This window comes from Poecilia reticulata, chromosome 14, assembly GCF_904066995.2.
Source record: "Poecilia reticulata chromosome 14, P_reticulata-male-v2, whole genome shotgun sequence".
Lineage (NCBI taxonomy): Eukaryota > Metazoa > Chordata > Actinopteri > Cyprinodontiformes > Poeciliidae > Poecilia > Poecilia reticulata.
This window is the reverse complement of record NC_088843.1, coordinates 1,726,149-1,751,173: the sequence shown is the minus strand read 5'-3', so window position 1 is coordinate 1,751,173 and position 25,025 is coordinate 1,726,149. Positions and strand designations below refer to the sequence as shown.

The 25,025-nt window shown below is 40.7% G+C and overlaps 1 protein-coding gene across 8 annotated transcripts in view; it reads left to right on the top strand.

Annotated features, from left to right (window-relative positions):
- The window catches only part of rapgef6 (Rap guanine nucleotide exchange factor (GEF) 6), a 147,813-nt gene that overhangs the window by 22,486 nt on the left and 100,302 nt on the right, over positions 1 to 25,025 (top strand). For 7 of the 8 annotated variants that reach the window (XM_008426850.3, XM_081615334.1, XM_008426867.3 and 4 more), the window contains 3 exons: positions 11,327 to 11,397; positions 12,906 to 12,962; positions 16,497 to 16,580. In XM_008426850.3, the coding sequence (XP_008425072.2) occupies positions 11,327 to 11,397; positions 12,906 to 12,962; positions 16,497 to 16,580 (212 nt within the window). Of the gene's footprint in view, positions 1 to 11,326; positions 11,398 to 12,905; positions 12,963 to 16,496; positions 16,581 to 20,153; positions 20,421 to 25,025 lie in introns of those variants that run through there. The other variant, XM_008426868.3, reaches the window with a different exon arrangement.

Here is a 25,025-nt window from a genome sequence, read left to right as displayed (position 1 = left end):
AAAAATTAATTCAACTTGACATCGTTAAAAACTGTTAATTTTTTTAATTTTTACCTACTAAGTGTACACTGGAGATTTAAAACAAAAAAATGGTCATTCAGGTTTGCCAGGAAAAACACTGAAACAACTTCAAAACAATTTTTTTTCATCTTATTTTTTAAAAAATTCATGTTTTTTTAAGCAACAAGAACAGAATATGACTTACTTTTGCTTTATTTTAAGTTTATTAAATAGGTGTGTCCAAAACTGCATTTTAGTCAAAGGATCTGAACGTTTTAGGCCCCCACTACTAATAAATACATTTAAAAGCAAAAAACAACCACTTAAAAATTTAAATTGAAGAAAACTGAAAACATGTAGTTTGTTCTTAGCAAATAAAACATGATTTAGGTCACTGTTTATTTCTATTTTCTATCAAATTGATCCTAATTCTAATCCTAGTTGCAATTAAAGTTTACATCTGCATTGACCACAAATGGCCCTCGGACCGCACTTTGGACCTCCCTGCTTTAGATATACTCTGCTTTCTTCTTAAATTTGTTTTCATCTGGTAAAAATCAGCATATGGGAGCGAAAGCTTGACAGTGAGTCCCTGCTGCCTGTCATAACATCAATATCCTGTCAGATTTAGAGGAACATCTGGTGGATAAATAAAGATTCAAACTTCTTCTGCATGTCCAGCTCTACATGCAGCATCTGGGGGTGCAATTCTTCCCTCCTCCAGTAGGTGGCAGCAGCAGTATGTGTGACCGACTCAGCAGGAGGAATGTAATGATCATTTCTCTGCATTGATATTATTTCTGATTATTATGGGGTATTTGCCCGTCCTGTTATTTAGATATTTGCTGAGTTTGCCTCAAACCTTCTCCTTCTGATTCGGTGGACTTCAGTTGTTCATCTAGACTCTAGAGCATCCATCCATCCATCCATTTTCCTGCACCCTTTTCCCTCAGTGGGGTCGGGAGGGTTGCTGGTGCCCATCTCCAGCCAACGTTTCGGGCGAGAGGCGGGGTCACCCTGGACAGGTCGCCAGTCTGTCGCAGGGCAACACAGAGACACACAGGACACACAACCATGCACACACACACTCAAACCTAGGGGCAATTTGGAGAGGCCAATTAACCTGACAGTCATGTTTTTGGACTGTGGGAGGAAACCGGAGTACCCGGAGAAAACCCACGCATACACAGGGAGAACATGCAAACTCCATGCAGAAAGACCCCAGGCCGGGAATCGAACCCAGAACCTTCTTGCTGCAAGGCAACAGCTCTACCAACTGCGCCACTGTGCAGCCCGACTCTAGAGCAGTGGTTCCCAAACTATTTCTGGGCCCCCCTATACAAATAGCTGGCTGAACGACGTGTGTGAGCGAAGGGGGGGTGGATTCTTAGAGACTCGGCTCCAGACGATCAAGAGGGGGGCGTCAACTTTTTGGGGGGCAAAGCGAATCGTAGCTGAACACAGACAACAACACCAGTAGCCTACAAGCTACTTGTTAACAAGCTGAGGGTGATGTATTGATATTAGCTAGTCATCGTTTAGCTTTCCACCCATCCAGCATCTTTTACTCATCTCAGTCGGTCAGTTTGGGGGAAAAAACTGTAAAAAGTTCTTTGCGTTTTGCTGGTTTGCTGCCATGATCCTAACACACCTGCGTAGCTCCGCACCTGCCAGCAGGTCTCATTCACTGCTGCACAGGTGTAAACCCAGCGCGAGCGTCGTAGCGCTCATGTTGCGTTTAAAGGCGGCTCGGAAAAACAGGTTACGACGTGTTGACAACGGATTAAACAGTTTTAACTGCTGATAAAAGTGACAGAGGACACAGATATGAGAAGAGTTGAAGCCCCTACTGTATCAAATTGACAGAGGAATAACAGAGAGTTGGCCATTCTAAGGTAAAAAGCCAGCGCATACAGCGTTCATGTTTTTTTTTTTTCATCCAGACGGCTTCCCGCGCCCCGCCCCCTGCAATGGCACGGCGCCCCCCCTCGGGGGCGCGCCCCACAGTTTGGGAACCTCTGATCTAGAGACTTTTAAAGCACGTTTACCTTTTATTTTTTGGCTTTTGAATTTTTATTGTACCCCATTTATAGTGTTTATATTATCCATTTAGTTTAAAAGTCTTTACTTCTCATATAATATCACTCTTATTATTCTTACTGTTATAAAGGTCATATAAATAACGTTTAGTTTGATATATTCCCACTGTAATAATGTAATGCGTCTGTCTGCAGTTATGATCGGATGTGGGGAAAATATGCTGGTTTCAGTCAACTTTTATAAATAATGTTAAGCTTCATAAAAGCCCAGTGAACTCAGCCACATTTTCTATATATAGTAATAATTAGATTGTTTATATTGATTTACTTTGTATTTTCACATCATTGTTTACACATTGTGTTTGCAGACAGGCAGGCCTAATAGATTTGTAGAAAACATTTGAGCTGGAATAACTGTCTTGTTTTTCAAACTGGCGTCTGTAAATGTTTATTTGTGAACGTTGAGTCATAACCACTGGCGTACTGCAAGTATTGATGGCTGTTCTCATGTTACCCTCCCATCCTGGGGCAAACACTCGAACAAATACCCCATCCTCTGATCATGACCTGCTTCAGGCGGATCGATCCCTGCAACGGGGACAGTTGGTGTCCCTGGTGTCTCCAGTTGTAACCATTCTAACAGAGGCTGTAATGCCCATCCTGTCCAGAGTTGGATAATCCTCTTGCCTCTAATATTTTGGGTGTCATCGCCCACCTGGCTGCAGTAAACATCATGCACAGAGCTTTATCTTATTTTATTTAACATTTATTGTGCAACAGAAATCCAATTGAGATAAATAAAATCTAGTTTGCAGGAGAATCTTTACAGAACATTCACGGCAAAACCAGAAAAAGTTAATTACCGTATTTTCCGGAGTATAAGGCGCACTTAAAATCCTTGAGTTTTATCAAAAGGCAACTGTGCGCCTTATATATTGTTCTGGAGTGAAACAGCGCCCTCTAGGGTAGATTGTTCCTCTGGTAAAACATCTACAGACAGCAGTGACAACAACCCCACCAGGTTCTGCAACAGAGAACTGAAAAGGTTTCTTTAAAAGTTCAGTTCGGACGCAGCGAAGAGAGAATCCACTGGTGGACTTTCTGTTTATAAAAACCAACAAATATGAAGGATGAAGTCCTAGACTGGCCCTACAAATAAAAATACACCAATGATGGAGTCTAATGGTGGCCAACGCCGACCAGCAAACCTGGTTAAAACTTTTAAACGTGTTATAAATCTTAAAACAATAATGACATTTCAGAGAAGTATCCATGCTTCAACCAGTCACTTTGTGTCCTCAAAACATGAACAGGGTCTGAAATAAAATGCCAATCAGAACTTTTGGTAAAACGTGATGTTTATTTTTCAACCAGGCGACGTATTAGTAGGCCTAAGAAGCTGGGGTCTGTGTGAGCCCGGCCCGCACCGCCCTCCGCCTCAGGCTGCGCGGCGTAGCGTGAGCGCTCTGCAGCTCCACAGGACTGCTTACCGCAGCAGATTGTTGAGCTCACTAACCCAGTTTACGCAGATTTAAAGTCAACATGCTTTCGCTTTCTCACTGCTCTGGTCTCTGCTCACGTCTCTCTGCCTTTCTGTCAGTAACAGGAAGGAGGTTTTAAAAAAACAAAGTGGGCCTATCACAATAAACCAAGCATGATAAAGTGAAACAAACTCAGTGATTTTTATTTGCTTGAAAACTGAACCAAAGCTGGTCTTCAGTTTGGCGTTTTGGCTTCAACCAGCCCAGAACAGAGACTTTATAATTCATTTTATTTGTGCTTTGTTTATTTATTTTTGGATATTTCAAATGTCTTCCAGTTCCAGTGTTTAAATATTCACTAGACTTTACATCTTATTGATCTTTGAGAATCTGTTTCTGCATTATTTTGCCATTATTACCATTGTATTACTTGAATGATGTATCATCTTCAAACAAACTTATTCATTAGATTGTCTTTTCAAAAGTATTGATCTTTTAAATCTTCATCAATCAATCAATCAATCAATCAAATTTTATTTGTATAGCACATTTCAGCAGCAAGGCATTTCAAAGTGCTTTACATAATTAAAATAAAAACAGAAATAAACAGTAAAAGAAAGAAGAAAAAAAATTAAAAACATTAAAGACATAAAAACATGGAAGACATCAAAACCTGCACTCTAACCCTAATTTAGCCATAAGCAACTCTAAACAGGTGGGTTTTAAGTTGAGATTTAAAGGCACCCAGTGTTTCAGCTGTTTTACAGTTTTCTGGAAGTTTGTTCCAAATCTGTGGTGCGTAGAAACTGAATGCTGCTTCTCCTCGTCTGGTTCTGGTTCTGGGGATGCAGAGCAGACCAGAACCAGAAGATCTGAGGGGTCTAGATGGTTGGTACAGTAATAACAGATCTTTAAGGTATTGTGGTGCTAAACCGTTCAGAGATTTATAAACTAACATCAGTATTTTAAAGTCTATTCTCTGAGCTACAGGGAGCCAGTGTAGGGACCTTAAAACTGGTGTTATGTCTCCATCTTCCTGGTTTTAGTGAGAACCCGAGCAGCAGCGTTCTGGATCAGCTGCAGCTGTTTGATTGATTTATTAGTCAGACCTGTGAAGACGCTGTTGCAATAATCAATGCGGCTAAAGATAAATGCATGGATGAGTTTCTCTAGATCGTGCTGAGACATAAGTCCTCTAATCCTAGAGATGTTCTTCAGGTGATAGAAGGCCGACTTTGTGACTGTCTTAATGTGGCTCTGAAGGTTCAGGTCAGAGTCCATCACTACTCCCAGGTTTCGGGCCTGATCGCTGGTTTTCAGTTGTAATAACTGAAGCTGTGCATTGACTCTAGTTCGCTCATCTTTAGGTCCAAAGATAATAACTTCAGTTTTGTTTCTGTTCAGCTGGAGAAAGTTTTGGCACATCCACACATTGATCTGTTCTAAGCATCTATTCAGTGATTGGATGGGTTCAGAGTCACCTGGTGACATCGTGATGTAGAGCTGTGTATCATCCGCATAATTGTGGTAGCTAATCCTATGTCCTGTTATAATCTTTGCCAGTGGGAGCATATAAATATTGAAAAGAAGGGGTCCTAGGATTGAACCTTGGGGTACCCCACATGTGACCTTTGACCTCTCTGATGAGAAGTTTCCGATTGAAACAAAGAAATCCCTGTTCTTTATGTAAGATTCAAACCAGTTGAGCACTGGACCGGAGAGTCCGATCCAACTCTCCAGTCGATTCAGTAAAATGTCGTGGTCAACAGTGTCGAAAGCTGCACTGAGGTCCAACAGAACCAGCACTGTGGTTCTCCCACAGTCCGTATTTATATGGATGTCATTGAACACTTTTACAAGGGCGGTCTCCGTGCTGTGGTGAGCACGAAAACCAGACTGGAAGGAGTCAAAGCAGTTTGTTATTGTTAGGAAGTTATTTAATTGCTTAAAAACAGCTTTTTCAATAATTTTGCTGATGAATGGGAGGTTGGAGATCGGCCTGTAATTCTGCAGTAGGGATTTGTCTAGATTGTTCTTTTTTATAAGTGGTTTGATAACTGCTGTTTTCAAAGCCTGGGGGAAAACACCTGAAGAGAGCGATAAGTTTACTATTTGGATCAGATCATTAGCAACAACAGGCAGGACTTTCTTAAAGAAATGTGTGGGTAGGACATCCAGACAGCAGGAACTGGAGCTTAATTGACTTATAATTTCTTCTAGGGTTTTATAATTTAGTAGTAGAAATTGGGTCATTTTTCCTGCATTTGTTGTGTTTGGGCCCAGCATTAGTACTGTCTTTGGAGTGGATGAGCAGATTAATCCTCTGATCTTTTGAATTTTCTCTGAAAAGAAACTAGAAAACTTGTTGCAGGCGGCAATAGATTGAAGTTCAGGTGGTAACGTCATTGGAGGATTTGTGAGCCTGTCAACAGTGGCAAATAAAGCTCGAGCATTGTTAATGTTTTTGTTTATGACATCTGCAAAGAAAGCTTCTCTCGCATGTTTCAGTGTTGTGTGATAGTTACGTAGTCTTTCCTTGTAGATGTCATAATAAACGTGCAGTTGACCTTTACGCCATTTCCGTTCGGCCCTACGGCAGAGTTGTCTTGCAGATTGAACTACTTGTGCATTTCTCCATGGAGATTTCTTCCTACCAGTCACAACCTTCACTTTAATGGGGGCAATGTAATCAATGATATCTGAAAGTTTGCACTGAAAATCATCCACCAACTTATCTACGTCACTATAACTTAAGAGTGAGGAAGAAGAGTAGATTTGATTAAATGTTTCTGCTGTGTTTTCTGTGAAAGTACGTTTTGTGATAGTAGCTGTTTGTTCAAGTGGGTTAACGGATAAAGAACTGTCAAAGAAAACAGCAAAATGATCCGACAGGGCAATATCAGTTACAGAGACATTGGAAATATTCACACCCTTACTGATAACCAGGTCCAGTGTGTGTCCATGAGTGTGTGTTGCTTGTTTGACATGTTGTGTTAAACCAAAACTCTCTAATATATTACAGAGCTTTTTAGCCCCTCGGTCTTGGGGGTTGTCAACATGAATGTTGAAATCACCGACAATTATCAAACAATCGTAATCAATACATATGAGAGATAGAAGCTCATTCAAGTCCGCAAAGAAATTTTCCACATATGTTGGTGTTTTGTATAGAGTTAGTGTCAAAGTTCGTTTGTGGCCTTTTACCTCGATTCCAAGATATTCAAAAGACATAAAATTACCCAAAGAGATTTTACTACAGTTTATGGTATTCTTAAATATTGAAGCTACGCCTCCTCCTTTTTTGTGTTTTCTATTTTCACTTAAAAAATTGTACGTAGGAGGCGTTGATTCAATTAGTACGATTGCTTCATTATTGTCATTCAGCCATGTTTCTGTCAGAAATAAAACATCAATATTATGCTCAGTGATGAAATCATTAATTAATAGAGCTTTAGAACAGAGAGATCTGGTATTTAAAAGAGCCAGTTTAAGTGACTCGGAGGCTGAAAGCTCTTCAGTCTGAGGTTCCTTTAGACAGGGGATCAGTCTGAGGTTTGAATTAAGACCACTGTTTTTTGTATTTCTGTTTTTTGTAACTGTTCTTGTAGTGATCCGGACAGGTATTGTCCTGCTACGCAATGTTGGGGGGCCAGACACATTCTGGAGGAAGACGGGTGTAAGGATAATATCTGGACCCCGGTCTCAGACCTCAGAAATGCGGAGTGCTGGATCTTCAGGGAGGTCAGAGGCAGGTGGCTTAGATGAAGTGAGAGTTGTGCCGAGGCGAACCTGTAGATCCATACTATCCAACTGGGACGAGAAAGAGTCCGTCCGTCTTTCTCTCTGACCTGAATTCTCCACCAGCATTTTCAAGCGGCTCAGGTGAAGCCCGACTCTCTGTAGTGGGTCACTTTCTAATAAGTGTGAGTGAGTGTAGGAGCAGAGAGGGAGGGGGGAAGGAGAAGGGAGGGTGGTAGGAGAAGGGCGGGGGGAAAGATGTGGGATGGGGGAAGGAGGAGGGGAACCAGTCATTCTGTTCACAGTCGATGTTTTATCAGTTTGATTTGGAATAGTTTGTTCTTGATATGCGGAGGGCTCCATCCTAATCAGACATCCTTGAGCCTGTTCTTCTGAAGCGATGGTCACATTGTTGTTCTTGTTGATAAAATGAAAAATGTTTGCAGTGAGCAGCCTTATTCCGTGTTTGTTAAGATTGCGTCCTCCTCTTCCAAAGAGGTGAAAGCGCTGCCAGTAGATCCAGAGGTTATCGATGAAGGTCACTGAGCTGGCAGAGCAGGTTTTAATCAGCCATTTGTTTATCATAAGCAGCCTGGAATGTTTTTCGTCTCCCCATTGAGGCGATGGAATTGGACCACTGAGAAATAACTTCATTTTTAATTTTCCCATAGTGTCCAGAAGAATATTAAAGTCCTTTTTCAGAATCTCGGATTTTTGCTTTGCCAGATCGTTGGCTCCAACATGCACAACCAAAGTCTCCATGTTTGGCTGATCAGTGGTTAGAGAGAGCACTTTGCGGGTCAGATCAGATACAGTGTCACCAAGAAAAGAAACCACTCTCGTTTTCTTGGGATTGCAAACATGACTGATTCCATTTACTGCCTCATCTCCAACAATAAGCACTCTTGGCATACCTTTCATTTTCCTGGTGGTCACTTTGTCCTTCGGAGCTTTGTGCGGTGGATGCGTTGGTTTAGCCTCATTGCTGATGTTTGAAGGTGGATTTTCACTCAGAGGCTCGTGCTGAAGTGCAGAAAATCTGTTTTTCAGTGGGATTCCCACGGAGTCAGGTTGTTTTGAGGCTCGGGCTGGTCGCTTTGTCCTTGGGAGTGGGCTCGGTGTAGTCGTTTTGGTTCCAGCTGCTTGTTTGTTATTCTTTGGCGGAGCAGGTGTTGAGGTTGAAGGTGGGTTTCTGCTCAGAGCTGGCCACGCTGATTCATCCAGGTGAGGGGTTCTCCCCGTTAGTCGTCTCATGGGATCCGCAGTGTGAGACTTTTGTTTTGGCTTGGCTCCCTGAGCGATCCAGGGTGAGCTGCTTGGTGCGGGGTGTACAACCTCTCCGCTGATTTGAGGAAGAGTTGCTTCATATCCACAGGTAGCGTTGATCTCAAAGTTCACCTCCAGCCGTTGAATCTTTGTTTCTAAAAACTGAAGTCGTTGTAGAATACTGCTAATGTCCTTGGGGTCGAACGGGGGCATTTTGCCCTAGTTCAACTTGGAGGTGAAGAAAAGTGAGGTAAAAATAAAAGTGAGAAAATCTCCTGGTCTTTAGGTTTGAAGTAATCCAGTTATGATGTCGATAATGTGAATAAAACCATAAAAATTGTGACTTTAAGAATAATCCACAAGCAGAGTTATCAGTAAGGACGGGAGAGAGCAGGACAAGCTGTTCCTCCTTCAGCTGCCAGCTCCCTAGCCATCCATCCATCCATTTTCTTCCGCTTATCCGGGGTCGGGTCGCGGGGGCAGCAGCAGCTTCAGAAGGGAGGCCCAGACTTCCCTCTCCAGCCACTTCTTCCGGCTGCTCCAGGAATCCCAAGGCGTTCCCAGGCCAGCTGAGAGACATCGTCCCTCCAGGTGTCCTGGGTCTCCCCTCCTCCCGGTGGGACCTGAACTCCTCACCAGGGAGGCGTCCAGGAGGCATCCTGACCAGATGCCCGAGCCTCAACTGGCTCCTCTCGACGTGGAGGAGCAGCGGCTCTACTCTGAGTCCCTCCCGGATGACCGAGCTTCTCTCTCTAAGGGAGAGCCCAGCCACCCTGCGGAGGAGGAAACCCATTTCGGCCGCTTGTACCCGTGATCTCGTTCTTTCGGTCATGACCCAAAGCTCATGACCATAGATGAGGGTGGGAACGTAGATCGACCGGTAAATCGAGAGCTTTGCTTTTTGGCTCAGCTCTCTCTTCACCACGACGGACCGGTACAGCGCCCGCTTCACAGTAGACGCTGCCCCAATCCGCCTGTCGATCTCCCGCTCCCTTCTTCCCTCATTCGTGAACAAGATCCCCAGATACTTAAACTCGTACACTTTTAAATCTTCATCTTCATCTAAATTGCTCTCTGGAGTTTCCACTGCATTTCATGCCATAAGAACATCAAGTATTTGGACATGCAGTTAGTATTTCCTTAAAAACAAACTAAAGCATCTAAATCTCCATCTTGCTGCTTTTAATGTCTTCATGTGAATTTAATCACTTACTTTTTACACTTGTACACATTCTGACTTGCATCTTGGGAGGTTTCAGGTCCAGCATTGGTGCTGTGAGTTCAGAGAAGGAAAAATGAGTTTATGAAGAAGCCAGTTCAGCTGTATCATCATCTAACCAGTTAAACTTCAAACAGCTTGTAATGACTCCAGCAGCTGCTAGTTTCTGTATTTTTACACTGAATTATAGTTGCGTCAGGCGTGTTGCAGCATGGGTGTTAAAACCTTTTGATGTCTAAAGTGTTGTAGTGTCAAATCGCACCGTCTGGATCTGATGGCAAATGAGAAATCTTCTTTCTTTCTTTTTTTTTTTTTGCCATGCTTTGAGCATCTTCAAGCTTGGATAACTGTCACAAAATCTTTCACGTCTCTCTCAAGTTTGCATTGCTGCTTCAACTGTTTTTTGTCTTTAAGACTTTCTACAGAGAAAAGAATCGGATGTTTTCTTTTTAAACCAGTCTCTTCTCATTTTTTGCGTTTTCTGTTCAGTCCACCTGTTAAAACTGAACGTCTTGCAGCCACAGTTTGATCACATGTGAAGCTGTTCCTGCCGCCCTCTGTTGTCCTCTAAATGTTTTGACAGCTGTCCCTGATAGAGCTCTATTTTAAGTCCATCAGTGGGTATATCACTGCGTGTGTGTGTGTGTGTGTGTGTGTGTCATGTGGGTGCATAAGTGGTTTGGCCGTCTGTCTGCTTTGAGGATGTCAACTTGATAGTCGGTGTTTGACTCGGGCCAAGTGGCTGCTGATGTGATTTTTACAGTGCAGAGACGTTCCTCTGAAAAATGAGACAATATTTTGAGAAGCTTTAGGTTAACAGGAAACAAGCAGGTTGACATTTAAAGAAGCACTAATCGGTGTATTTTATGTGAATGTTTTTTGAGTTTGCATGCGTTTGTTATAAATGTGGAGGGGATGTCCAAAGTGCGGCCCCGGGGGCCATTTACTGAAGGATTATTTCTGAAGGATTTTTTGTGGCCCTGACCTCAATTCTAGAATGGAGCAAAGTGTAGGCGTTTTCATCTTTTACTTTTTTTTTTTTTTGCAGATAAATGATTCCCATTCCCAGTAATTAAGAATGTTTCTGCTTTTGTCTCATCTTTAGAGAAACTGTAACCACGAACATCGACCCACTTTTACTCAAACACAAATCATCAAATAAAACGACAATCAAAAAGTTTGAAACTGTCTAACATTAACACTGTTAGTTCATCGAAACCTTTTAATGTTTTGCCTCTACAATTATTCACTGATCCATTTTGTTGATTTAAATTGTATATTTTTTTGTTCATTATCACCTAGCAGATAAAATTGAGCAGACAGAAAAAGTTTGTTTTAAATTATGTTGTCAGAGTAGGAGCTTCTTAAAGAGACAGAGACCCTTTAAGTCATGTTTGATGTACCATTTGTATAACAACTGAAGGTAAAATAATTACTGGATCGCACTATAAAATGTGCCTTGGGAATAATTTTTGTGGCTCTGAAGTGATTTTAACTTTAACTTAACTCGGCCTGAATGGCAAAAAGTTTTGCCACCGTTGCTCTTTTCCTAAAAATAGTTTCCTTCTGTTTCTGTTTGGCAGGATCTACACATCATCTACTGCCACCTCTACCAGATGGACGTCCTGTCGCACCTCAGGGAACATCAGCTCAGGTACTTTAATATTGATCCCACTCTTTAACAGCTTCTACTTTATTTTGACTTTCCCAAACTCTCTTTTTTAATATTTAGGGTAAATTAGATGGTGGCGTCCAAGAAAACTAAGCTAAAAGATAACGAAACAAAATTATCAGTGTCTTTTCTCTTTGAACAAACTAATTGGTCAAACAAAAGGTTTGATAAATTTTAAAGCTGTTTAAACATAATAATACAATTAATTTGGCTCTAATAATCGTGTCACAATAACAAATTTGCTGGATGATTAATTGTCCCAGAACTTATTGCAATAAACGATAATATTGATGATTTGATTTTCAAGTAATATGACGGTAATGGCATATTAGTAATGCAGTGACACATTCTCAAAGATCAATAAACTTTAGTTTCTATTGAATATTTAAGAAAATTGTCCTTTTAAAAAAGTTTAGTTGAGACCAAAACACCAGACTGAAGACTTTTATCATCCAGTTTTTGGTAGAAACAGAGAAACGATAAATCATGCAAATGGAAATTTTAATTAATTTTTTCCTTACACATCGATGCACTGAAGACGTGTGCAGATTGCAAACAGATGTTTAAAGGTTAGCAGGAGATGCGTTTTCTTTCCATATGAAGATGATCCAGGGGCCAGATGTCTTTATTTTTTGTGAAAAGTTACTCCATCCTCCGAAATGTACTAAGAAAATTTGAGAATATATTTGGTCAGTTTGTCCAAATCAAATATTTTTAAAAATGTATTAGTCTTCCTTGACTGTCTTTTGTCCTTGGATTAGTCATTTATTTTGAAAAACAGTTCAGTTAGCCTCTGTAAAAGTTCAGAAATCCTCTAACAGGTAGACTTGGTGTAAAAATCTGTTAAATTGGAATTTAATTAACTTTATTTTGAATTTATTTTGCCTGATAAGAGGCAATATGTCACAGAAACATACAGAAAATATTCGTTTGTTTTGGTTTTTATAATTCTGTGTATAAAAAAGTTGAGGAATAAACTTTACCCTTTCTGTGGAAACCAGGACTGTAAATATTATTTCTCCGTTTCTGTTTTAGTTTTGTTAAATTTTGTCTTTTCCAGCCTTGAGTTTGTTTTTGACTTGTGCTTTAAAAATGACTTTGTTAAATTTAAACCCATGTCTGTGTATATTTAAGGCCTTTCACTGATGCATTTGTCTGATGAATTGCATGGACTTTATGTCAGACCGTTAAAGTTTCGCATCTTTCCAATCCTACTGTCTTCTATAGGAATTCAGCTTCATTTCAGTGCGTTTTATTGGATAAATGTGAAAGCACAGTAAAAAAAAGCCCTGCAGTTGGGTCGGTAGTGCTGTGCACACAGAAGGGAAAAGCCATCCGTCTTTCTGCAGCAAGCTGCCATGCAGTTAAGGCGTTCTCTTAGCTCGGTGCCTCCGGGGAAAACATGATGGATCTGTGATGGTTTTCATGAGCGAGAAGTGAACTGATGGCTTCTGGGAGAAAAAGCTAACATGTTTGCGTGTGTCTCTCAGGTCGATGTGCACCTCCGCCAGGTATGAGAGGCATGAGGCTAACCACTACCTGTTTTAGTAAGTACAAGCTCACAATAAATGAAACTGCTCCTGCTGCATTTACTGCCTTTTATATTCTGATTATCAAAACTTCCTCTGAAGTACAGTCCCTTCTTGTGAAGGTTTTATTGTTCCTCTAGTCCAGTCTGTTGTCCTGGTGAACACTGAGGTTTTTCTGCTTCTCCTCCACTATTTCTTCTACGATGGAAATAGTTTGATATAATCCAGTTTCTATTGAAATCTCCAATCCTGCAGACTTTCCATGATAAGAACATTTTGTCCCAGAAGTTACTGCGATAAACAATAATATTGTCGTTTTGAGATCATTTTCCATGAATATAATGCCGTAATGCCGTAATAATGCACATTCTCTCACACCTTCTGGACTTGGATAATCCATCCATCCATCCCATCCCATCCTATCCTATCCTATCCTATCCGGGGTCGGGTAGCGGGGTCAGCAGCTTCAGAAGGGAGGCCCAGACTTCCCTCCCCAGCCACTTCCAGCTCCTCCAGGAATCCCAAGGCGTTCCCAGGCCATAGAGAGACATCGTCCCTCCAGCGTGTCCTGGGTCTCCCCTCCTCCCGGTGGGACCTGAACTCCTCACCAGGGAGGCGTCCAGGAGGCATCCTGACCAGATGCCCGAGCCTCAACTGGCTCCTCTCGACGTGGAGGAGCAGCGGCTCTACTCTGAGTCCCTCCCGGATGACCGAGCTTCTCTCTCTAAGGGAGAGCCCAGCCACCCTGCGGAGGAGGAAACCCATTTCGGCCGCTTGTACCCGTGATCTCGTTCTTTCGGTCATGACCCAAAGCTCATGACCATAGATGAGGGTGGGAACGTAGATCGACCGGTAAATCGAGAGCTTCGCTTTTTGGCTCAGCTCTCTCTTCACCACGACGGACCGGTACAGCGCCCGCTTCACAGTAGACGCTGCCCCAACCCGCCTGTCGATCTCCCGCTCCCTTCTTCCCTCATTCGTGAACAAGATCCCCAGATACTTAAACTCCTCCACTTGAGGCAGGACGACCCCCCTGACCCAGAGAAGGCACTCTACCCTTTTCCGGCTCAAGACCATGGCCTCGGATTTGGAGGCACTGAGCCTCATCCCGGCCGCTTCACACTCGGCTGCGAACCGCTCCAGTGAGAGCTGCAGATCACGTTCCGATGAAGCCAACAGGACCACATCATCCGCAAAATATTAAATGATTAATACTTCCCCTATTGACAGATTCTGAGCCTTTTCGCTGCTTTTTGAATAATCCTCCTCTTCCTGCAGTGTCCTGGCTCTTTGTGGGGGTGTCATTAAAGGTTTTGCATCATCAGAAGCAAATTTTGCATCATAAGCTGTTCAAAGTCAGACAGAACCATGATTAATGACCAGCAGGATGGAGCAAGATAAGAAGCGTGGCAGCAAGAGTTAGCAAAATGTTGATAGGAGCCGGTATGAAATAAGAAGCTGCGAAGGAGTTTTATTCAAAATATGAGGAGAGGATGCAGAGGAGGAAAGAAAACAAGATGTGAATATGCTAAACAGGTAGAGGGAGGAGAGAATAGCTGTGTCAAGATGGAGGGAAGGTGACAAATGATTCGAGCGGAGGAATGAGGAGGGATGAAGGCGTCCGAGATGTGGAGGGAATGAGGGCGACACGGGGCGGACAGCACCAGATGAAAGGATGAGACAGAAGCTCCTCATGCTGCTGATGCATTATCATCCTCACTAGAATCACATTAGACTCTCCGTAGTTTAATTTACCACCAAATAAACACACACGCCCGCTCTCTCTCCCTTCCTGTGATGTATACTCTCCCACGTCTCCACCGGCGGCAAGTCTTAAGTACCTTAACCCCGACCACAGCGCCCGCCATGTCCAATTACTCTTGAGCTGCACACACAAAAACAGCGATGAAAGCGATCAAAGTCTGTTCAATAAAGCTGCACTGATAGCTAATCGAGTTTCCCTCACTTAAATCCAACAAGTCGAGTAAAACGCAAATCTTTTTTACCTTTTAAATGGGATTGCGTGGGGAGCTTTGCTATCTTACAGAGCATGTAATGTAACATATACGTTTCTACTTTTGGTGCAATTAAAAATCAGTTTTCTAATATCTGATTTACACTGAATTAATTAGCTTTATGTAAAAATATAATTGCCCTCTTTCACTAGCCACCCCACAGCTACTGGCAGACCTGCAGAGTTAGGAAATCATCTAAAAGGTCTGAAAAGCAATTTATCACGTTTCAAACTGAAGAAATGTAAAAACCACGAGAAGCAAAGTCACGACAGAAGACGGATGCTGTGAACACCGGTGCTAACCAAAACAACAAAGTCCTGAAAAAACACGAATCTTACCAAGATTTTTTTTCATCCAGTTTAGCGCAAATATCTTAGTAAACTTGAAATAAGACAAAACTAACTTCTTAACAAAACTAATTCCTTAATATTACATAAAAATAGTTACTTATGAGTTAGTTTTGTGTTATTTCAAGTGTAGTAAGATATTTGCTCTAGAAACTAGACCAAAAATACTTATGGTTTTGTGTTTTTACAGTGTGTATAACTTACACAAACATCAAGATGAGACATTTTTCCGCAACAAATTCGGTCAGTTGGTGAGAAAAAAGCTGAACTTTCTGAAACGTAGAGCTGGACGGTATGGCCAAATGAAAAACATATTTTATATCAGATAAATTATTATTTAGGGTTTTTTAAATATTTGAAATGCTGCTAAAGTGGTGGTGTGACATTTCCTGTTTTAGTCACACACCATTGTTTTTTTATTCTTATGCGTGAAATGCTGCAGCTCAGGTCACCCAGCAGGTTGTTGCTAGGTAACCAAAGTTGGAGGTGGGGGGCGGGACTTCTTTTTACCCAGCAGGTTGTTGCTAGGTAACCAAAGAGCGAGTGAGTTAGTTGATTCCTCCAATCTTTCTCCCAGAATGCTGTGCGGTTCTGTATTTTTGTTCAGTGAATATTCTACATTATGAATATTGAATATTTGATCAGTTATTGATTTATTCTCCTGAAACGGCACATTTGTCATAAAACTAACAGAGTTTCAGAAAGAGATTAGTCTCTGCTGCTTTTGGACCTGGATTGATGACTCTAAATGACGGAATCAAGAATTCACCTCTTCACCAGAAAATGCGCTTGAAATGGCCTAATCAAAGGCTGGAACTCAGTCTGATTGTACATGCAGTGCTAAATTATGATATTTTATTTAATTTTTTCTTTACTTTCAAATGCAAAAGCTGTTGCATATTTACTTTATGCTGCAGTTTGAGTCAATAATGTGTGGTGTTTTTGAGTTTTGTGTCTCTTATTGTATACATTGTACAGATCTTCAGGAATATGGAAACATTTTGTATTTGCTGTCACTTTGTAAAAGCGTCTGTCTGTCTGTCCGTCCGTCTGTTCCACATTCAAAGCCTGAAAGTTTAGAAATACCAGAATGAATTCAGAGTGAACTTTTGTATTAACGCTTCAACATTTTTGACATGAAAATGTGCAGGAACCCTGAGAAACGTCATAAATCTTTCGGTCTTTTCCAGTCCAGACACCCTGGCAACCTGTTGGTACATCCTGCTCTCCGGATCTGTCTTCGTCAAGGAGGACATGTACCTGGCTAGGTGCTGGTATGTACCCACACACACACACACACACGCACGCACGCACGCACACACACACACACACAAGGGTGAAAAACCAGGAAAACAGCAGTATGATAGTGTGTCATATAGTGAGAGAAGCAGGATTTATCTGACATGACACGTGAAGCTGCACTATCTTGACAGCTTGTCATGAGTTTTGTGTGTGTGTGTGTGTGTGTGTGCGTGTGTGTGTGTGTGTGTGTGCGCGCGTGTGTGTGCGTGTGTGTGCTCATCTGTTGGATGATAAGAGAGATGGCACGTCACAGAGCTGTAAAGCATGAAAATGTTGCTTTTGCTGCTGTGAGGAAACATCTACACACGTTTGTCGTCTCATGTTCATGTTGGCTGCAAAGAACAAATTTATTCTAACATTCATCAAGTGTTGTCTAATCCACAATCTGAAACTCTGATATTTTTAATTCCAGTTAGTTAAACTGGAAAATACCGACAACTTTGTGAAGTTTTTGTAGCTTCGACCGGGAGCCTTTTGTGGCTCTTGGTTTTGTGCGGCCCCCCAACTGCAGATTTGACCAGGAGATGCAGATGGAGATGTTTAATTTGTAATCGGATTAAAATTATTATCAAAATAATGTTATTACAAAGGAAAATGTGAAGAACAACACAAAGTATTTTATAATCGAGTTTTAACAAAAGGTCAAAGCAAGAGACTCTTCTTTTTGTTTTCTGAGATTAGTTAGAGTTTTGTTTTTGTGTTTTTTTTAAGTGTGGACACCCCTGGCTTAGACCAAATTGTTAAACTCAGCTTGTTTATCCAAATTCATAAGTATTGTTTTGCAGTTTTAACCCCAGCTGGACTTTCACGCTAAGAAACTAAATTTCTTAGCGTGAAAGTGACAGTACTTATGAGTGTTTCTGTCACAAGAACAGAAATAAAAGTTGATGTTATGCCTGCTTGAGCAGGTCAAAGGTCGAATGAGGTTCTTTGTTGCAGAGGATTAGCAGAGTTGACACTACAGCACTAATTGAGGCCTCAACATGTCTGTGAGCTTTGCCAAGCTACACACTCCTTCAGTTCTCTCTTCTTTCTTTCTGATTGTGGGTTTGCTTCGTCACACTGCCTGACTCAGACACTCCAACTGAACAGTTCATGTCTATTTTGCTCTCTAAGTTTTAATTTATTGGCTGAAATTTTAAGTAGTTTAGCCAGAGATTGGAACATGGAAGTTTCTCCTCCGTCTGTTTGGTGATTGATGGGCTAATTACTGAACAAACAAGACTTTTTTTTAACCTGTTTATTAAATAAATCAACTCAGAACTTAATAGGAAACTATTTTGGTCTTATAGTTGGACTGAAAAAGAGGAAATCAATGCCAAAAACCGTAAGGAGGAGACGGCGGCTACTCTGATGGTATCTTCAAAAACAGGCTGCGGTTTTTGGCCTGCTGTGTTGCTCCCATCGGAAAAGGAAAAGATACTTTAGATAATCGTTTCTGGATGTCAGCAGAAGGTTCACCGCTTCTGCTGAAGTTTCTTATTCTGTGATTATGATTTTATTCATATTTTATTCACACAATGAAAGAAGCTAGCTTTTTATTCAGACGATGACAAAAGCCTATTCATGACTAGCTGCGTTTCAGTGTGAAGGGCGCTGTAACGGCCCAGCCTGTTGCTTTTGTTTTCAGTATCAGAGAGTGCAGTGTGTAATCAGTCCTGGGTCAAATGATCGCTTGGTAGTTATGGCTAATTTATCGGCTAATCACCCATCAGAAGCGGTTTGAAATCGCTGAAACAATGCAGGTTTTGACGCCATCAGTTCCCCCGTTTTGGCGGCACCGACCAACGTTGTCATTAATTAATTAAAAGATTGCAACATGATTTCCATTTCCAGATTTTTAATTTGTACAACCCAAAGTATTCGTCTTTTCATAACCAAGTTTTAACAAAAGGTAACACCAAGTTAATCCGAAGACTTTCACTGAAAAGCCAACTTTGCTGCACCCAGTTCAGCTTTTATTCTGTCGTTAATGTGGCTAAATACAGGAAACATTTTAAAAGAAAGTGACGAATCATGTTCTTGTTACTGAAAATAAATGTATTCATTCATCTATGACTTTTATTTAATATAGCAAACATAAAAAACATACGACAGCATGTCGGCGCCAAAAAACTGAAAAAGAAGGAAGTTTCTCAGATCTAGAAATCAAAGATTTGCAAGGGAAAAAAAACATAAAAATTTTGAGTTTGTCATACATTTTATGAAAACAGTGATTCTGATTGACAACAGGCTGCAGCGTAGCAGAGACTAGAACAGTGATTATCAGCGCTAAAATTAAACTTAAAATGAAAATTACAAATAACTTTTAATTAGATTGAAATTTAATTTAAAATTAATCCATTTTGTATCAGTTTATGGGATAATCTGTAGAATGATAAATCTTATTCACCTCCTCCTTCAGCTGCTATTGGTATCTGAAGTAAAAACAACCAATCAGAGCCAGGAGGCGGGGCTTAGCGCTGTGAGTCACCCTTATGTACTCGCTGCTAAACATGCTAATGGCAGAGAAACAACTTGAAGGAAAACCGTTTATCCACTGTCATCTGTAGCTATGCTAAGTAGCGGTAGCATTCACATCAGATTTCCAACATATTAGGGCTATATTTTGCGATATATATCGATATTTTCTTTCCTAGAAAAAAATCGATATTCATCTGCAAGTATCGTAACATCCAACTGTCACCTTGTTCACTCACTGCTTGCTTCGCTGGGAGAGTGATTCGGTCATCAGGCTTAGAGATTCCTTCAGATGTAAAGTGTTAAAAAGGTATCAAACTATTCAGAGCAGGTACTTTGTGACTTTATTTACTTTACAAATGCATGAAAGCTACAGTTTGTACTGTTTCAATTAAAAGAAACGTGTTTTCTCACCACTTCTCTGATTCATTTTGTCCAGCTAAAATCTTTCAGAAAATCGCAAAAGTGTATCGAATTGTATCGTTTGCTGAATATCGCAATATATATCATATCGCGAGCAGAATATTATTGTATCACTACAGCCCTACAACGTGTGTGTGTATATATTTAATATACGATACTGCTAAAAAAAATACACTTTCTAACTTGGAAGAAGTGAAGCGACCACAGCTGTTCTGCAGCCTGCGGAGACGAGTTGTTTTTGGTTCTGTAGAGGTTCTGTAGAGGTTCTGTAGCCGGTCCACTAACAGTCCCCCCAGGCTGCTTAGGACCGCCTGTCAGTCCGGCACGGGTCAGTTGATAAACGAGTCAGGGGTGGGAATGTTGGTGCCATGCAGAGGCCCAGAGGCACAGTGTGTGTGTGTGTGTGTGTGTGTGTGTGTGTGTGTGTGTGTGTGTGTGTGTGTGTGTGTGTGTGTGTGTGTGTGTGTGTGTGTGCAAAAGAGAGAGAGAGAGGAATGCGGAACCCCTGGCAGAGCAGAGGATGGCCATGTGTTCCTGAGCAGCCTGCCCAGAAGCACATCCAGGCAGGAAATGAGACTACACACACTCTCTCTCACACACACACACACACACTTTCTCTCTCTCTCTCTCTATCTCACACACACACTCATACACAGACACACACCTTGTTGAAGCAAGCGGACGGACAGAAGTGAACAGAAAGAGAACACACTCGTTCCTCTGTTAAAGACGAACCAGAAGGCTAACAGCTTCTTACTTCTGCTTTCTGGGAAAACATCTGTGTTGGACGTTCAGGAGCTCGACATGACCGCACTCGGATCTGATTTTGGATTATTTGGTCGATGAACTTTCACCCCTCCTTGTTGTGGATAATATGCTTCATATCAGAGGGAGCACAGAGAGCTGGATCCATAGCGTTTCTGTTGCTGGTTGGTAACTTTGAATTATTTGCGTTTCTTTCTTTTATCTGGTTTATTTTCCTTTCTTTATTCGTTCTTTCGCCCAGCATGTTTCATTTCCTGCCTGCCATCGTCCAAACTGCTGGAAAGCCAGGAAACTCCCTGCGGTACGCTGCAGGATAACTTCAAACCGCCGGGCCTCTTAAAAACGCGCCACCAACTCCTGTGTTTTTGTCTTTCTTTATCTGCACTGATTATCAGCAAGAGAAGTAGTTCTCCTTTTTCTGCCACTTTACAACCAGCAGTAAACACATTTATAGTTGGTGGCTACTGTTAGTGAAGTGCTGATGAAAAATGGGAACTAGACGAGTTTCTGTCAGGAACATATCTGGTTAACCGTTTTTTTTATAGACGCATGCAGTAAATTAAAAACAAGAGCAAACATAGAAATGGTTTCTCATAACCATTTCAGTTTGCTTTTTGATACCACGTATCAAAAAGCAAACTGCTGTAGAAAGAAGCAATGTGGGTCAGTCAGTCAGTCAGTCAGTCAGTCAGTCAGTCAGTCAGTCAGTCAGTCAGTCAGTCAGTCAGTCAGTCAGTCAGTCAGTCAGTCAGTTTAAATTGCTTTGCATCAAAGAAACACAAAAATCAACCACTGAAACTTTACATTTTACTCAGAATGTTGGTTTAATTATTTTGGCGTTTAGATGATTATCATGTAGAATAAATTTCTCTGGTCGATGAGACAAAACGCTAATTCTGCTGATCATCGTGACAACGTCCAAAGTAAAACACGGTGGTGACGGCATCATGCTGTGAGAATGCAGTGGCTTTAAAAACTGATTTCCACAGACGGCTTGAACATTTTTTTTTGCAATAATTTCACACACTAGTCGTATAAAGCGGCTATTTTTGCTTCCTTTGTTCTACTTTTTGTTGATTTATCTCACAAAACCCTCCTTATAGACGGACTAAAGTTTTTGTGTGTGACAAAATAGAATGTAAAAAAAGTATACGGTACTTTTGCAACTGTTTGTTTCACTGTTTCACTTCCTAAAGCCCCCAGTTTTTATCTGAATCTTTTGGTTTCATTTAAACTTGCTCTTCTACAACTTAATAGCGATCATGGCAAGAGAATTTGAAACCTGGACTTGTTTTGGGGTTGAGAAGCAGCTGTTGGTGCGTTTTCTTCAGTGTCTCTTTAAAACAAAATGTCTGCCAGTTTGTCTGTGTAAAAACTGAAGAGCAGAAATGCATTTATTATTCTAGTGGCGTCAAACTGTTGGGTCAAAACTGTCGACTCAAAATCAAGCAAATGAAGTTGTCTGAAATTTAATGTTGACTGCATTTATGCTAAAAACTTTTCTAGAAAAGTTGGACATTTTCTCAAAAACTTGACATTTTGAAAATCAGAAATATCAATGTTTTTTGTAGAAGTTATCTATTATTAATCAGTTTTTCGTAGCAAATTTGTGACTTTTCAAACTCAGAAATTTCCAATTATTTTGTAGAAAATTTCAGACAATCTCAAGATTTTTTTGTTGAGTTTTTTTTTGAGAGAAATGTACTACTTTTTAAAATGTATTACTTTTTTTTCCTCCCATAGACAGTTTTCAGTGTCTCTTGGTGATCGAATACATTTATACTCAGTAATAAGAACATGATTTGGGTCACTTTTTTTCAAAATTCTTGCTATATTTACCAAGTTTAAGAAAGAATAAAAGCTGACTTGGTGCAGAAAAGTTGGCTTTTCAGTGAAAGTATTTGGATAAACTTGGTGTTACCTTTTGTTTGGTCATAAAAAAAGACGAATACTTTGTGTTGTACAAATGAAAAGTCTGCGTTCGGCACGTCAGCCCTGCAGTGTTGACAAAGTAACAGTAGTTTCGGTCACTTCAGGACTCTTCAAATGCTCAGAATTTGAAGAATGTGGATGGTTCACTGATAGCGGTTTAGCATGAAGAAAATGTTCTCATTCATTTCAGTGACGGCTGAACAGACACGCCGGCCTTTTCGTAAAACAATAAAGAGTTTAAACTTTGCCCTACTTTCTGTAGAGTAAAGTTTGAAGCAAAAGCGGCTTTTAACGTTTATAATTCACATATTATTGTGGTTTTAATAAGAAAAATACTACTTATTAGACTAATTTCTCTTCTTTTGAGTGACAAAGTTATGTGGCGCTGCATAGTTTCAGCAGAGTTGGGAATAAACCAATGGGAAATAATGTGAAGTTCCTAATACCATTAGCCAAAATGGAGCTGCATTATGTTTATAATCAACAAGTGAATTTATTTTAGAGATTTAAAAACTCACTGACTGACATGTTTCAAGCACTTATCTCTGTTAATTTTATTTTTTTTAAGGTTTTGTTGACTCTAGTGGCCTTTATTTGAAAGTAGTTTGACAGGAAAGAAGGTTATGAGAGGGTTACATGCGGCAAATGTCACCAGGCCGGGAATCGAACCTGCAACCACCGGCATGAGGACTAAAGCCTCGATACATAGGGTGTGCTTTGCCCCTGGACCACCACAGCACCCCTTATCTCTCTTCTTTTTGATGGTTTTGCCCTACAGCTAATGAAAACTCAAAATTTAGTCTTAAACCTGGAAGATTTCATAACGTTAAGAAAAAGCCACGATGTCAGAAGCTCTGACGCTCTGCCAATAGGGCAAACCGGCCGAAGTGGTAGGAAAAATGTGCACAAATAAAGCTGCACTCTTTTTTCCCCCAATAATAATATTTATTGTGGATGCAAAACTTCAAAGGGATTTTAGCAACAGTAAATTATGGCCATTGTAGATATAAAATAGGCAGAGTCTCAGAAAATGTCTAGAAAAAAACAGAGAAAATGTGAAAATAAACCAACAAAACATATTTAAATTTTTGTCTGTTTGGAAAAGTTGTTTAATAATGTCTGAGACTTGGTGGACACATCGGTGGTGGCCTCAAGCTTTAGTGTGTGTGTGTGTGTGTGTGTATATGTGTGTGTGTGTACGTGGGTGTGTGTGTGTGTGTGTGGCCGCAGTGAGTCGCTGGCTGTCATGGTTTGTTGCCCAAAGCCCAGCAGCTGCCACTGGACCAAATCTGAACCTGTTCCTCCGTCTGCCAGCAGCTTGTTTCTTCAGGGAGGGAGGAGAGGCGAATCATCACCTGCTGAAAGGCGACAGACAAATTCTCACCGATGTGGGGAGAGATTTTCATCACCCAGATGATGATTGATAAAATAATAATCACAGTGATGTTGATTGATTTTGAAATTGGCTTGAAGAACAAAATATTCCTCGCAAAGCATCAGGTCAGGTTCTTCCACAGTCGGTCAACATGGCTTGAATATTTTCAAGGTAGAGTGAAAGAAATGTTTTGTTTTTTATAGATGATGAAAGTAGCTAAATGCTAGCTGCCACATTTTCATAAAATGCAGGTTCTGTGTCTGTATATGATGGCGCAAAGATGGATTTTACATAAAATAAAAATTACGGACAAACTCAACCATTTTCTTCATGAGAATAATATTAAAAAAATGTCTTTAGTCAGAGGCTTCTTCCTATTTGCTGTAATACAGACTGCTACAGAAGAGCCATTTATAATCAGAAGAAAAAAGTGACTTATTTGAAGTAGCTTAAGTTGCCTTTTTTAAGTTCACTTTTGCTTTAATATAGATTTTACCAAACAAAGACCTGACCAAGACGCATAAATCTTTTTTTAATCTCAATAATGTCAGGTTGTGTTCAACTGGCATCCAAAAACATTAAGCTGTATAAACTTCAACTTACTAAATTGAGCAAACAAAAATGGTTGTGCTTTAATGTTTTGTCATCAAAATGACCTAAAAGAGAAACTTTGTGTCCTTTTCTTGTTCAAATGTGTGTCATTCAGTGCATGAAGCTTTAAATTATGTTTTTTTTCCCTCATGTTGCTTAAGACTGAAGTTTGGTGATTTTCTGGATGTAGACGTTCAACTACAGACAAATTTGGACAAGCTGACAGGAGACGGGAGTCATGTTTCAGTTCAGGCATGGCAGTAGCTTTGGTTATGGGGCAAACTCATGTGTATACACACACACACACACACACACACACACACACACACACACACACACACACACACACACACACACACACACACACACACTGTCTGTCACCAATATTTGGCTTAAATGTGTTTATTCTTCTACCACCATGGGCATGCAGTAACTCGAGGAAAAATGAGAAATGATTGAGCAAACAGTGGTTACACAGAAAGTAAAGAAGCCTGAAAATTGCAGCTCTTCAGGGTTTCCCTTTATTGTAGCTGGCTGTGCTTCTGTCTCATTCACACACAGACAGAGGGAAAGTGAAGAGACTGCCTTGGCAGGCTTTGTTTAGGCCAGACGGGAACCAGGCGTCTCGCCTCACTGGAGGGTAGAGAGATCTGTCAGAGTTGGGCTGACCTGCCTGAGAGCTTTCACTGCCTCCCGGCTACTGAATTTGGATATTTTTACACTTTTTTCCCCATTATATTTCTTTAAAATATGCTTTAAACGTCTTTTTCGCAAAACCCAAATTAACATAGAGACAGACCAGTCTGCTGTGTTTTTTCTTGATCAGCTTTGATCTATTATTGACAGATCAAACTGAACTTTATTATTATTT